This window comes from Grampus griseus, assembly GCF_964374135.1.
Source record: "Grampus griseus genome assembly, chromosome: 5".
NCBI lineage: Eukaryota > Metazoa > Chordata > Mammalia > Artiodactyla > Delphinidae > Grampus > Grampus griseus.
The window spans coordinates 140706874-140721809 of NC_138998.1; the positions used below are offsets into that span (position 1 = coordinate 140706874).

The 14936-nt window shown below is 47.6% G+C and overlaps 1 protein-coding gene across 1 annotated transcript in view; it reads left to right on the plus strand.

Annotated features, from left to right (window-relative positions):
• Positions 1-14936, plus strand: part of PDE9A (phosphodiesterase 9A) — a 99207-nt gene that overhangs the window by 56770 nt on the left and 27501 nt on the right. Inside the window, exons 5-6 of the mRNA XM_082654137.1 lie at positions 11345-11399; positions 12290-12360. Coding sequence (XP_082510263.1) covers positions 11345-11399; positions 12290-12360 — 126 coding nt within the window. The remainder of the gene's footprint in view (positions 1-11344; positions 11400-12289; positions 12361-14936) is intronic.

Below are 14936 nucleotides of genomic sequence, written 5' to 3' on the forward strand. Positions count from 1 at the left end.
TTGAGCTTCCATGGTATATAAAAGGTTGGTGTCCTTTGTTGAGCTTTCATCAAATCTGTAAAATTTTCCACTGTTATTTCACTACGTGTATTTTATGCACCGTTCTCACGCCTTTCCTTCTGAGACTAATTACATGCATGTTAGAAAGTTTGCTCTTATCCCTCGTGTGACGGGCTCTGTTATTTTTTTAAGATTTTTTTCTTTTTGCTCTTCAGATTGGAGAATTCCTAATGATCTGCCCTCAATTCCCCTGACTCTGCTGCTCACTCCAAACTGCTCTAAACCCATCTGTGAATTTTTTGTTTCAGATACACTTTTAAATTCAACAGTTTCATTCTGTTCTTATTCATGGATTCCTCTTTTAAGATCCCCTGTCTGTTTACTACTTACTAACATCTTTTTTCTTTAGTTTTTGGATGTACTTACATTTGCCACATAAAAGGCAATTATAGGGACATGCTCATTTCAACTTCTGTGTCGTCTGGGGTTTTTGTTTTTAGTTTATCTTGTGCAGCCTCTGCAATTGTGCACCATTAACGTCCACAGATGGTTCTCAGAAAGGGTTCAGTCTCTTAATAGAGCTTTACAGGAGCCCTCCTTCGATCATCTTACTGGATCGGAGTTGATCCTGACAGAATTCTCCCTGACGCCGGTCTTCTGGGGTCATGTGACACACCGTCAAAGCCCAGACGCAGTGAACCGGGCTTGACTCCCTTTGGTTTCACCGTAATTAAACGTTCCCACAGAGTGTCCCCTCACTGAGACATTCAAGGTTATCACATAATGGACAAAGTCCCTCCAGCTTGTACAGTCAATCAGAGGCTGGATCTCAGATTCAGATTCCTCCGAGGGCATCCTCAAGAGAATGTCACACCCGTGGCCTCCTCCCTGAAAAGTCCACCCCCCGACCACACCATGGAGGAGGGATGGCTCTCAGGGAGGAGGCCAGTGTGCAGAACATCTCTGCCCCCTGGGCTCCGTGCGACACTGCCCATCTTTGCAGTCCTACGTGGGGACATGCCTGGTGGGGGGCGGGGCAAGGTGGGCTTGGCTGGGTCGTGCCATGACTTTCTCTCCGCAGCCACTTCAAGCTCTTAGGAGGCTTTACATGATCAACGTGGGCAAACCACTCAGGACAGTGCCTGGAACCTAGAAAGTGCTCCGTGAAGATTGTTTTGGTTGTTGCAATCCATAGAACAATAAAGAAAACTTGCATTGCTAGCTGTCCCAGAAGCTTCTCCCTCCGAGGCATTTTTCTCAAAACTACGCGGAAAGGAGGGCATAGGGAGGAATTGTATCCAACACCTGAGATCAGACTCAACTACGCACAGTACAAATCCCAGCTCCAAAAGCGAAAGGGGAAAAGAAAACAACCCAGTCCCTGCCGCGGAGGTCCGGCGAGTCTGCAGTGATCCTGCGAGGACTCGGCCGAGACGGTTACGGGACATTCTCCAAATGTCGGATGTGGTCGCCAGCGCCCTTTGGTCCACTTTGCTTTCTTTGCCACATCTGAGTGGCTAACAGGAGGCGAAAGCATCTAGTCAAAGTCACACCGTGGGTCCCCTGGGACGGCCCTTTGGCCGCTGATAAACAAGGGTGATTTCTCGACAGGACAGACCGTGGAAAGGGCACCTGTTGCTTTAAGGAGCGAGGCCAGGTCACTGCTCATCATATCATTTTATTGTGCTCCTGGGTTGTAAAGGAAGCGTCCTCCTTCTGCACGTCTACTTTATGACATCCATAAACAGTGAATTGCCGATGACTGTGCCCAGGGCTAGAACATCCTCTCTGGCTGGAGGGGCCCGGAGAGCCAAAGTGGGGCAGAGGTGAATTGCCCCACTTCTTTCCTGGAAAGGGGCAGTGCCACCTCCCAGAAGGAGGGGCAGGAGGGGACCGAGAGGGAGTCCCCTCTAGGCCCTTCCTACACACAGCCCTGGAAATAAACACACCCCGAATCTTCAGGGCCTTGGGGTGTCTCTTTGGGCCAAGTAATGGGCGTGATTTTCCCTAATGCAAAGCAAAACACCCCTTTCTGAAGGGATATCCATTAAAAAAAAAAAAAAAAGCTTTGGGTTTCCCTGGTGGCGCAGTGGTTGGGAGTCCGCCAGCCGGTGCGGGGGGCGCGGGCTCGTGCCCCGGTCCGGGAGGATCCCGCGTGCCGCGGAGCGGCTGGGCCCGTGAGCCATGGCCACTGGGCATGCGCGTCCGGAGCCTGTGCTCCGCAACTGGAGAGGCCACAACAGTGAGAGGCCCGCGTACCGAAAAAAAAAAAAAAAAAAAAAAAAGCTTTGGGAGGGTGTCTGTTAAGTATGTATTTTTTGAACGATGCTCGGGGCTTCAGGTGAGGTAGATAAGGTCGGACAGCTCACACATCATACTAACAGCATGGAGACACAATAGCAACATTGTGCAACAGTTGCAGACGTATCAGGAGAGACTGGGACCCACCGTGGACTCCAGGCGGTCCACCCATCGCACCACTGGGGGCGGGGGTTCAGGTGCCGGTGTCCCCATGCAGGGTGCCCCTCCCTGCATGCACAGGTGCGGAGCCAGCATATTACCAGGGCTGCGTTTGCTTCCATTTGCAGCGGGGGAGGAAGGTATGCGTGCCGGCCAGCTCAGGTGAGCAGAGGATGGAGGAATGGCCATGGCTGTCATTGTCTCGTCCAGCACGGGGTGGGATGAGAGGTGCCCGTCACCTGGCTGGCCTGTCCAATCAGGGCGTCACCTTCAAGGTGACCTTCAGGAATGAGGGGGCCAGGCTGTCCTGTCGATCAGTTAAACCAGATCTTTATGTCCTTCTGTGCTGCAGAGACTCAGGATTTGTCTGAAACAAGTAAACAGTTCCTGGAAGGGCTGGGAGAGGTGGAGGCGGGTTCCTCGAAGCGTCTGCAGCAGGCCAGCGTGGAGTCGGGCAGCCGCCGGCATCGGGGAAGGGCAGGGCGGGGCTGAGGGGGTGCGTGCTGTCCTGCCAGCCCACGGGCGGCATCCTGCCCACAAACCCCAGTAGGCGGCTCTGCACCCGTCTGCGAAGGGTGGGCTGCTCCGGACCCCTCGGTTCTGTTCCAGCGGAAGCTCCTGGGGCCACCCTGGTGCAGATTCACGGCCAGAATCTGGGCCGATCTAGCAGCATCCTTAAAACAGGACTCGGATTCTGCCAGGCTCCAAGATTGTCCTGGAACTAAATTAAACGCTTCTGTGATGTGTGGGAGACCCTGCCAGCCCCAGCATTTACCCGTCGGGGCCCATCACCTGAGAGGCCAGCCAGATAAGGCCCCCGGAATATCTAGGCTAGGCCCATCCAGGTGGAAGCAGGGAAAAGCAGCCCAGACCTGAAGAGGCTGATGAGAAGCCTACAGAGACCTCTGTGCTTACGACGGACCATTTGGCCTTTATTAAATCTTTTGCTTTTGTGAAAGCTGTGGGTGCCTAGGAGTAAATCACGGCGAGCTTGGAGCGGTGTCCCGGATGTTCGCTAGCGCGTGCTAGGTTCAGAGACACTTCTGATGGTACGTCAGCTGTTCTCATGGAGCGGAGTTTTCTCTGGAGAGCACGTGAGTCACCCATGACTCGGCTGGCTCCTCCTCAGCCTCCATCCTGTGGACCAGCAAGCATTCTGCTCTGACTCCCATTCTTTCAGTCGTACTTCCTGTCTCCCAATTTTCTCAAAAACTTCGAGATCCAGAGAGACCCCGAAGACCCAATCACGTCCAACCCTGAATTGCCGGCATCCCTGGCTGTGGCTGGTTACTCTTAAAGCTATTTTAAAATTTGCAAAGCAAAAACACTTGAATATGCTTCAATTTTTTTAATTCGATATATGCCACGTAGCATCTAGGAAATAGATGGGTTTCCCACATGCTGTCAGACTTTTCTGATAGGGTGTGATTTGGCCACCAAGGTTGGGCATGACTAATATTTGCGACTGAAAACTGCTTCTTGCCCCCAGGTGCAGGGGTTTAGGGCTATCTGAGGCTTCTAGGGGAATGAAGAGCACCTTCGGGACAGTGCAGGAAAGATGTGGCTGCTTCTCAGCCTGGACCTGGTTCCCCCCAGAGCTCTGCCTGTCACCCCAGGGACAGTGCACGCACCGGGGAAGACACTCAAAGCAAGAGAAGGTGTCAGAGAGCCTGTGGCTGCCAGCGACCCTCAGTGATGTAATGACAACTGCTGTGGCTGTTGGCAACCCTTAGTGATGTAATAACATCTGTGTCTGTTGGTGACTTAGTGATGTAATAACAACACCTGTGGCTGTCAGGGACCCTTAGTGATGTCATAACAACACCTGTGGATGTCAGGGACCCCTAGTGATGTAATAACAACACCTGTGTCTGTTGGTGACCCGTAGTGATGTCATAACAACATCTGTGGGTGTCAGGGACCCTTAGTGATATAATAACAACACCTGTGGATGTCAGGGACCCCCCCCCCACAGTGATGTAATAACAACACCTGTGTCTGTTGGTGACCCGTAGTTATGTCATAACAACACCTGTGGGTGTCAGGGACCCTTAGTGATGTCATAACAACACCTGTGGGTGTCAGGGACCCTTAGTGATGTAATAACAACACCTGTGGGTGTCAGGGCCCCTTAGTGATGTAATAACACTTTTAACGTAGTAGCAACAGCCAACAGCCAACATCGGAGCGCTCGCCACGGGCTAGGCGCTGCCCTGAGTACTTTACACACATTAAGTCAATTAATTTTAAATTCGGAACTCCCCTGGGAGGAAACAGTGGCCCGCGACAGGAATGCCAGCGCTCTGGGGTGCAGGGGGTGGGGGGTGGCGGGAGGCACCTACTTCCTGATCAGGCTCTGTTTATGGTTGTGTGGGTGTGGTTGGCCTTTCGCATAGAGGCATTTTTTCGCTCTTTTCCCCTTGCAAAAGAATGCAGATTGCACAGTATCTGAAGAGGCAGCTCAGGGTGAAATTACATGCATGGCAGTGGCGCCCTGAGGCTTTCCTGCCGCCAGCTCACCTCTGTGCCGATGCCCTTTCGGAGGACATCGGATTTGTTGCCACGGGTGGCACATGGGCTGAGGTGTAGCTATTACGTGGACCGGAATACGAGTGTCCACACCTTGGACTGAGCTGGGAGCAGGAAGGTCTGGGATGAAGTGGCGAGAAGCGTTATTACTGCTGGGGCAGTAATAAATTTCGGCATCAAAATGCTATAATGCTCAAAGAAGCCCACCTCAAAAGTCCAAGGGAAAATTCCCCCTTAACTTTTCTTTCCATTCTATCTATTAAATTTTTTATTAAACCGTTTAAAATGATTATAGAGTCACATACAGTTGTAAGAAAAAAGGCAGAGAGACCCAGGCACCCTTTACCTTTTTTCCCCCAGTGGTAACATCTTTCAAACTGTAGTAAGATATCACCCCTGGGCTGTTGACACGGATGCAGTCCAGATACAGAGCATTCCATCCCCCCAATGCACGAGCCCTCCTTTTATAGCCTCCCCCAGATCCCTCCCTTCTATTCCCCACCCCTCCCTAACCCCTGGCACTCGCTAATCTGTTCTCCATCTTTATATACTTCTGTCATTTCAAGAACGTTCTATAAATGCCTTCATCCAGTGGGTGAGTTTGGGGATTGACTTTATTCACTCAGCATAATTCTCTGGAAATGCGTCCAGGTGGTTACGTGTATCACAAGTTCAATCCTTTTTATTACTGGGTAATATTTCATGGTGTGGCCGGAATACAGTCTGTTTATCCATTCACCTACTGAAGGGCATCTGGGTTGTGTCTGGTTTGGAGCAATTAAAAATAAAAGCTGCTCTGAACATCATGTACCAGCTTCTGTGTGAACATAACATGTCATTCTCTGCCCCAGAGGGCAATTGCTAGGTCAGACATACAGTACTTACATGTTTAGTTTTTTTAAGGAATTGCCAAACCATTTTCCAGAGGAGCTGTACCGTGTTACAGTCCCACCAGCGATGTGTGAGTAATCCAGTTTCTCCACATCTTTTCCAGCATTTGGGGTTGTCACTTTTTTTTTATTTTAGCTTTTTTGATAAGTGTGCAGTGGTATTTCAGTGTGGTTCTAATTTGCATTTCCCAGTGACTCATGTAGCTCAGTAACTTGTCATGTGCTTGTCATCCATCTATATATTCTCTCAGTAAAATGTCTGCTCGTGTGTTCTGCCCATTTTCAAATTGGGCTGTTCTGTTTTTCACTGTCGAGTTTTGACAGTTCTTTTCATCGTCTATATTCAAGTCTTTGTCAGATACGTGGTTTGCAAATATCTTTTTCCCAGACTATAGCTTTTCATCCTCTTAACAGGATTTTTCTCAGAGGAAAAGTTTTACTTTTGATGAAGCCCAGTTCATCAATTTTCCCTTTTATGGACTATGTTTTTGGTGTGAAATCTGAGAACTCTCTGCCTAGCCCAAGAACCTGAACATTTTCCCCTATTTTTTTTCCTAAAAGTTTTATAGTTTTCTATTTTACATCCAGGGTCCACTTTGCATTAAGTTTTATATGAACAGTGAGGTTTAATTCGAGGCTTATTTTTGTGCCTGTGAAAGTTCAATTGCTCCAGCCCCATTCATTGGAAAAACAGTCTTTCCACCATTGAATTGCTTTTGCTCATTGGTCAAGCATCAGTTGAGCGTGTTTGTGTGGGTATCATTCTGGGTCCTCTGTTCTGTTATCTGTGTCTAACATTCCACGAATGTCACAGTCTTGATTATTAGCTATGTAATAGGTCTTAAAGTCAGATAGACTGATTTGTCCCATTTTATCTTCTTTTTCAAGATTGTTTTAGCTTTCCCGGTTCCTTTGCATTTTCATGGGAATGTTAGAATAATCTTGTCTGTTTCTACAAAAAATCTTGATGCGGTTTTGATAGGAATTGTGCTAAGTCTATATATTAATCTGGGGAGAAATGACATCTTTACTATGTTGGGTCTTTCAAACCATGAAAATGGTAGGTCTCACCATTTATATATCTTTTTTTATTTCTTTCAGCACACAGCTTCTGCATATGTTTCGTTATATTTACACTTAAGTTGTTTGAGCTTTTCTAAGTGTTTGTAAATGGTGTTGTGATTTTAATCTCAGAGTCTGCATGGTCATCACTAGTATATAATCAATTTTGTATATTTATCTTGTATCCTGTGACTTGCTGAACTCACCTATCGGTTTTACTTTTATATCTTGCTGAATTCTATTGCTAATATTTTGTTAAGGGTTTTTGCTTCCACATCAATGAGGGATATTGATTTGTAGTTTTCTTTTTTTGTTGTCTTTGTTGAATTTAGTATCAGGTTAATACTAGCTTCATAAAATGAATCGGGAAGTGTACCCTCCTCTTCTGTTTCCTGGAAGAAATTGGTCAGAATTGTATTACTTCTTCTTTAAATGTTTGGTAGAATTCTCCAGTGAAACCATTTGCACCTGGAATTTCCGTGGGGGGAGTTTTTAAATTAGAAATTCAGTTTCCTTAATAGATACAGACTGTTCAAATTGCCTAGTTCATATTGGATGAGTGTAGTAGTTCACACTTTTCTAGGAATTGGTCCATTTTCATCTAGGATGTCAAAGTTATGTGTTTAGAGTTGTTTGTAGTTGTTCCCTTGTTATCCTATTGATGTCTGCAGGGTCTGTAGTGCTGTCCCCCTCTTCATTCCAAACATTGGTGATCTGTGTTTCTTAGTCTTGCCAGGGATTTGTCAGTTTATCGATATTTTTAAATAACTGGCCCTTTGTTTCATTGGTTTTCTGCTTGTTTTTCTGTTTCTATTTCATAGATTTCTGCTTTTTATTATCTCCTTCCTTCTGCTATTGCTTTAGGTTTATTTTGCTCTTCTTTTTTTAGGTTCTTAGATTATTGTGTTGAGGGTTTTCCTCTCTGCTAATGCAAGCATGTAGTGCTATAAATATTCCTCTCAGCACTGCTTTAGTTGTGTCCCACAGCTAAATTTTGATGTGTTGTATTTTCATTTTCATCCAGTTCAATGTCTGTTTCTATGTCCCTTGAGACTTCCTCTTTGACCCATGTATTACTTAGAAGTGTGTTGTTTAGCTTCACAGTGTTTGGAGATTTTCCTGCTATCTTTCTGTTACTGATTTCTAGTTTGATTCTCTTAAAGGTCGGAGACCATACTCTATATGGTTGCAGTTCCTTTACGTTTGTTGCGGGTTTTTGTGTGTGTGTGTGGACAGCATAGGGTCTATTTTGGTATACGCTTTGTAGGCACCTGAAAAGAATATGTGTTCTGCAGTCATTGACAGACTTCTTTTTTAAACATATTTTTATTTAAATTTATTTATTTATTTATTTTTGGCTGCATTGGGTCTTCGTTGCTGCTTGTGGGCTTTTCTCTAGTTGCAGCAAGCAGGCTTCTCATTACAGTGGCTTCTCTCGTTGTGGAGCACGGGCTCTAGGTGCATGGGCTTCAGTAGTTGCGGCACACGGGCTCAGTAGTTGTGGCTTGCAGGCTCTAGAGCGCAGGCTCAGTAGTTGTGGCGCACGGGCTTAGTTGCTCCGTGGCATGTGGGATCTTCCCGGACCAGGGCTCAAACCCGTGTCTCCTGCACTGGCAGGCGGATTCTTAACCACTGCGCCACCAGGGAAGCCCCCGTTGATAGACTTTTAAATATATCTCAAGACTTTGAGACAGATCACTAACTCTTGAAGGTTATGTGATACATTATTTTTTTAAGTTTTTATTTATTTATATATTTTTTATTGGAGTATAGTTGCTTTACAATGCTGTTAGTTTCTGCTGTACAACGAAGTGAATCAGCTACATGTATACCTATATCCCCACGCTCTTGGACCTCTCTCCCCTCCTCCCCCCATCCCACCCATCTAGGTCATCACAGAGCACCAAGCTGAGCTTGCTGTGCTATACAAAAGGTTCCCACTGGCTATCTATTTTACACATGGTAGTGTATTTATATCAATCCTAATCTCCCAATTCATCCCACCCTCCCCTTCCCCCACCCGTGTCCACACATCCATTCTCTACATCTACGTCTCTATTCCTGCCCCATAAATAGGTTCATCTGTACCATTTTTCTAGACTCCACATATATGTGTTAATATACGATGTTTGTTTTTCTCTTCTGACTTATTTCATTCTGTATGACAGACTCTAGGTCCATCCACATCTCTACAAATGACCCAATTTCATTCCTTTTTATGAACAAGTAATATTCCATTGTATATATGTACCACATCTTCTTCATCCATTCGTCTGTTGATGGGCATTTAGGTTGCTTCCATGACCTGGCTATTGTAAAGAGTGCTGCAGTGAACATTGGGGTGCATGTGTCTTTTTGAATTATGGTTTTCTCAGGGTATATGCCCAGTAGTGGGATTGCTGGGTCGTATGGTAGTTCTATTTTTAGTTTTTTAAGGAATCTCCATACTGTTCTCCATAGTGGCTGCATCAGTTTACATTCCCACCAACAGTGCAAGAGGGTTCCCTTTTCTCCACACCCTCTCCAGCATTTGCTGTTTGTAGATTTTCTGATGATGCCCATTCTAACCAGTGTGAGATGATACCTCATTGTAGTTTTGATTTGCATTTCTCTAATAATTAGTGGTGTTGAGCAACTTTTCCCATGCCTCTTGGCCATCTGTATGTCTTTGCTGAAATGTCTTTTAGGTCTTCTGCCCATTTTTTGATTGGGTTGTTTGTTTTTTTGATATTGAGCTGCATGAGCTGTTTGTATATTTTGGAGATTAATCCTTTGTCAGTTGCTTCATTTGCAAATGTTTTCTCCCATTCTGAGGGTTATCTTTTCATCTTATTTATGGTTTGCTTTGCTGTGCAAAAGATTTCAGAAGAAGTGATCTAAGATCCTGCTGAGTTCACTGAGGACGGCTGTGAAACCTTCTCTCTGGTGATTCTTATCAGTGGAGTCACCACCCTTCTTCCCTGATAGGTGTGGGCCTCTCTGAAGGATAGAACTTGGATCAGCTCAACATATGGCTCAATGAAATTTCCTGGCTGACATTTTTACTCTTATATTTCCAAGAGATACAATGAGACGTTGTTTCCCTTCTTCTCATCAAGTTATAGAATGCTAAAGCCAGAGGAAACCTTGGGTCATCTGGTCCACCCTTTCATTTGGCAAGTGAAGGAATAAGGTCCAAGAGGTTAATTTAGATTAATTTTTTAAATACGTTTATGAAATTAACATATGTTTATTATAGAAATGTATTAGATATAGAGAAACAAAAATAAGGGAAAAAGTGTATATATAATCTTACAACCAAAAATAACTACAATTATTATTTTGGAATGTATCCTCCCAAGTTTTCAGAAGTGCTATCACACTGTACTACAATTTTTTTTTCTTTAACAATAGACATGAACATTTTCCAAGATGTTATTCCTAATAGCAGAATATGTTTCCACGGTACAGATATACCATCATTTATAAGCCATAAGTGATGTGCATTTGATGGGTATATAGGCCGTTACAGTTTTCACTGTGTTAAATAACATTGTGATGAACATCTTTCTCCTAGAAATGAAGACACTGGATCATTTTTAGCTTTTCAGCCCTGTTGCCAGATTGGATTATCAAGGTTTTTTGTTCGTCTGGACAGGCTTGGTTTAGTTTTGACTTGTGTTGGTTTTAGAGTCAATATAGAAGATGACATGAGCTCAGGAGGAGGCCTTGTTTAGGTCCCCAGCGTTTCAGGGCGTGAACTAAATGACCATCTGGATCCAGGAGGAGAACCCTCCCTTCCTCAGAGGGTGGAGTTGCTGGAACAGTGCCGTGCAGTCTACACCTTCCTATGAGGCATCCCGCCTTGGGCCCGGTCAGGAAACAGGAAGACAGGCAGGTTATATTCAGCCTGGGACCTGAACCTTGTAAAACCAGCCACCCAGCCCGGTTTTATGTGCCCGGCAACAAAGGGACAAACTTGCTCACCCCGGCCTGCTTCCTCTCTCTGGGACCTGCCGTGAGAACACTGTTTTGCACTCAAAATATGCCTTGAACGCGCTTTGTCATAGTAATTGCCCCCATAAAGTGGACCAGGGCACCACGTGAAAATGGCCCGTATTTAAGGGCCCAGTCCTGCCTGCTTTTTACGGCTGGTGCGGACCGCGGGCGGGCCTCAGCCCCGGTCACTCTGCCCAGGCACCGCTGAGAGTACTGAGAGTCCAGGAGGGAAAGAGCGTCTGAAGGTGGACAGGAAATCCCGGGCCCAGGAGAGGCCCTGCTGCTGAGAGGCGGCCAGAGCATCCCTCCAGGTTCCCGGGTGGCTCCCGGGCACGGTGTTGGTGCCACTGCCCACGACGTGCGGGTTCAGCCCGTGGTCCGCACAGCGTGCCCTTTCCCATCAGTCTTTCTTTCTTCGTCTGCAGAGAAAGAAGAGTTGATCCAGAGCGTGCTGACCCAGGTGGCAGAGCAGTTCTCAAGGTACGGAATCTTCTGGATGCGTCATCTCCAGAGCTGGGCGCTTTTTCTCTTCATGGCTGGGTGGGCCACTTGCTCTGAGGCTGTCTCGGCCGGCAGGCTCTGATACATCGCCCCCAGAAGCTGCCTCCCCAGTGGAATCCTTTGGGGACTTGCGTACCTAAGCCAGCTTGGATGGGGTCCAGGAAACAGATGCCAGGTGCCACAGACCGTGTCAAGTGGGTGTTCTCAGAACGAGAGCCCGTGTTGCTGGTAATCTTCCCAGCTGGCTCTTCTGGGGCTAGGACTTCAACCTACAAGAGCTGACAGCGTTCACAGAGATCCTGTGCAGCTGTGCGGCTTCCTCTCCATTCTGAGTCATCCTGCCGGTTCTGGGTCAGTGCTTTCCATTTCTCAGTTACCTCGCTGTGGCATCTCACTGCCCGAGGGTAGTTAAAATGGGGAAAGGCCGTAGGGTATTTTCTTAAAGCCCAGGAGTTGTTGAACTGAATGGGTTGGAGCCTCCCGGAGAAGGGCACCTCAGGTCCCCTGAGACGGTCTGTGCCCAGCAGGGCAGGGTGTGGGGCTGGACCAGGCCCTCTGTGAGCAGAGGACACGGTCCTCCCCGGAGAGCATCTGCTCACTGCCCACGTATGGGGAAGTAAGCATACCTGCTCTACGTTCCCATCTTGGAAAATACACCTTTGAGATAATTCAAAGGGGTATCTTTTTCCTCCCTCCCCTCAGCACCCCTCCCCAACTCCCGTGAGTTCCTTAAAAGCAACTCCTCTGTTCGAGCCCCTCGCCAGCCCACCTGTAGGGCTCACCACGGCAGGGAGTCAGCAGATGTTGGCGGAACCCATTTTAACTTGGAGAATTTGGTGAGTTGGGTTGTTTTGGTTTTTCCTTCCTAGAGCATTTAAAATCAACGAACTGAAAGCCGAAGTTACGCATCACTTGGCAGTGCTAGAGAAGCGCGTTGAATGTGAGTGGCACGTTCATTCCCTTTCGCTGATTTGTCTTTTAACCTCTGCTTAAAGTAACCACTTAAAACCCTGGTGCTTGGTGGTGGCAGGAGCTGAGGCTGACAGCAAATGTCTCTTCTCTGGGAAATGCGCGAAAGTTACCTTTGAAGTTAACAAGGGCTAGAACAGTGATGAATCTTAAGTGTTTTATTTCTATTTTAAAAGTAACTCAGTGACATATGACGTGTTCTAAGTGTGCAGTAACTTGCAACATGGTACTTATCGCAGCACAGCCCCTGGGATAGGGTCTCTTGAGTGCAGGAGAGCACAGAAGGAAACCGTGAGGCCCCCAGACGTAGCCCCCTCCAGGGAAGAACTTCTGCAGAATAACTTGTGTGTGTGTCTTTTTACAAAAAGGAGAATGCACCGACCCACACTCTGTGGTTTCACAATCTGGGGGGAGGATGTCCACTAAATCATTACCAAGTCTTGATTCAGTGACCAAATAGCTGAAACTCTGGGAGGAAAACAGCTTCCAGTCACTCACCCTTTGTGTTCCCATCCGTCAAATAAGGAACAAAGCTTGAATTCCACATGACCCGCAATTCCCCATTCAATGCACAACGGGAAGGCTCTTTGTCAGTGTCAAGGCCAAGGTTAATGGCTCATGGGCACCACATTTACTGACTTCCGGAATGAGCAAACACACTCCAAACCTGAGGCCGTCGGGGTCGTGGCATCACAGACTCTACCTGGCTGACTCACTGACTGTCACTTTTCATATCTTGTATGAATGGCTTGGATTTTTTACAAGAAAAAACATTCAGGATCATGTCCAAAACAAATTCACCTAAATAACTTGAATCATGATTTATATAGTTACCCTTTTCAAAGTAGGGCAACATTATAAAAATCCATTTGATCACATCACCCTGGGACCTTTGTTTTTCTCCCCCAAAAATCATGGTACCCAGAAACTGCTGTGAACTTAGTTTTCTGGGAGTGGTTGCCGATACCCTAAAAATAAAGGGGTTGGAATAGAGCACTTGTTTCTGCTGGATGTTTTTTCAAAAGAGAGAGCTTCGTAATAAAGAAACTTTGGTTTGGGTAAAAAAATAAAATCCATTTGGTCATTAGAGCTTCAGAACAGTTTTATTTTCCCCATTGGTGATGAAGGAGCCCCCGAGAGATTAAGTGACCTGCTGAAGTTCATTCAGCAAAGTGGAAAAGTAAATAAAACCGGAACCAGCCCCAGGGTCCTGGTGGGGCTGCTCTCACCATCACCTTTCCCCATGGGGAGCCAGTGCCACAGCAGGGCGGGGAGGGCCTGAGGATGCAGGTTAGAAAGCAGCTGTGACAGCTGGCTGCGCGGCTACGGCCGCAAACACTGGTCATGGCTGCACTGAGCAGAAAAGAGGTTTTGCCCTAAGGGATTGGGGGAGCTCCCCTGGGTGTCAGGAGGGCTCAGGACCAGGGCTCAGTAGCTCTGCAGCAGGAGCGATGCCCCAAACCCCATGTAGAGCTGATGCTGTGAGGATGCCGACCTGGTGGATCTGAGCCCCAGATGTACAGTACCCCCCGGCACCCCTAGATCTGTGCTTGGACCCCCATAGCCCCTGTGGCCACTGCTGCATACATCAGGCTGCTTCTCTGTACACGAGCTACAGATCCAGAGTCTGGACAGAGCTGGATCAGGTGCCCACACCCTCGCTGCAAGGACGGCCAAGGAAAGCAAGTGTTAGTGTCTTGTGGCTCTTGTGACAAAGCACTGCAAACTGGGGGCTTAAAACAACAGAAATGAATTCCCCCACTGTCTCAAGGCCAGAAGTCCGAGATCAAGGTGTCGGCAGGGTCAGCTCCTTCTGGAGGGGAATCTGTCCCAGGCCTGCTCCAGCTTCCAGGACGCCCACGGGCCTTGGCGTGTGGCCTCATCACTCCAGGCTGCCGCCGCCTGCACGTGACCTTCTCCCCTTGCGTCTGCATCCAGGTCGTCCTTCTATCAGGACACACCTGTCTGTGGATTCAGGGCCCACCCTCACCCAGAACGATCTCATCTCGAGATCCTTTTCTAAACAAGGTCACACTCTCATTCTGGGGGTCAGGATGTGAGCCTGTCCTTGACGGGGGCACAGTTCAACCCACTGCCGTGAGCGTTTGGGGTTTCCATCTTCTGCCATGGGCGACAAGCTCAGCTTCCCACCAAGCCCCATAGAGTAGGGAGCTCTCTGGACGTGGGAAGAGGTCCAGCCAAAGAACACAGCAAACATTCACTGCCGAGTCACCACCTACAGTCACAGAGATGAACAGTCATACAGTCCCCACCCGGAGAGCAGATGCCCGGGGGGTGGGGAAGGCTGGGGGGTGACAGGTGCCTCCTGCTTCGTCGTCCTCTCCTCCGGCGCCTCTGACCACTTCCCCCCGCCCCACACGGAAGCCAGCTCCAGTGCCGCCGTTCCTTGGAAACAGACAAGTTGAAGAGGCCGTTAATTAATTCTCAGAACTCCTACAGGGAGCTGTGTTGACTTCAACTTGAGAGGCTTCCGGTATCTGGCCGAGGGGACACCAATCAGGCCGAGAAGTGTTTTTATTTTGCCTT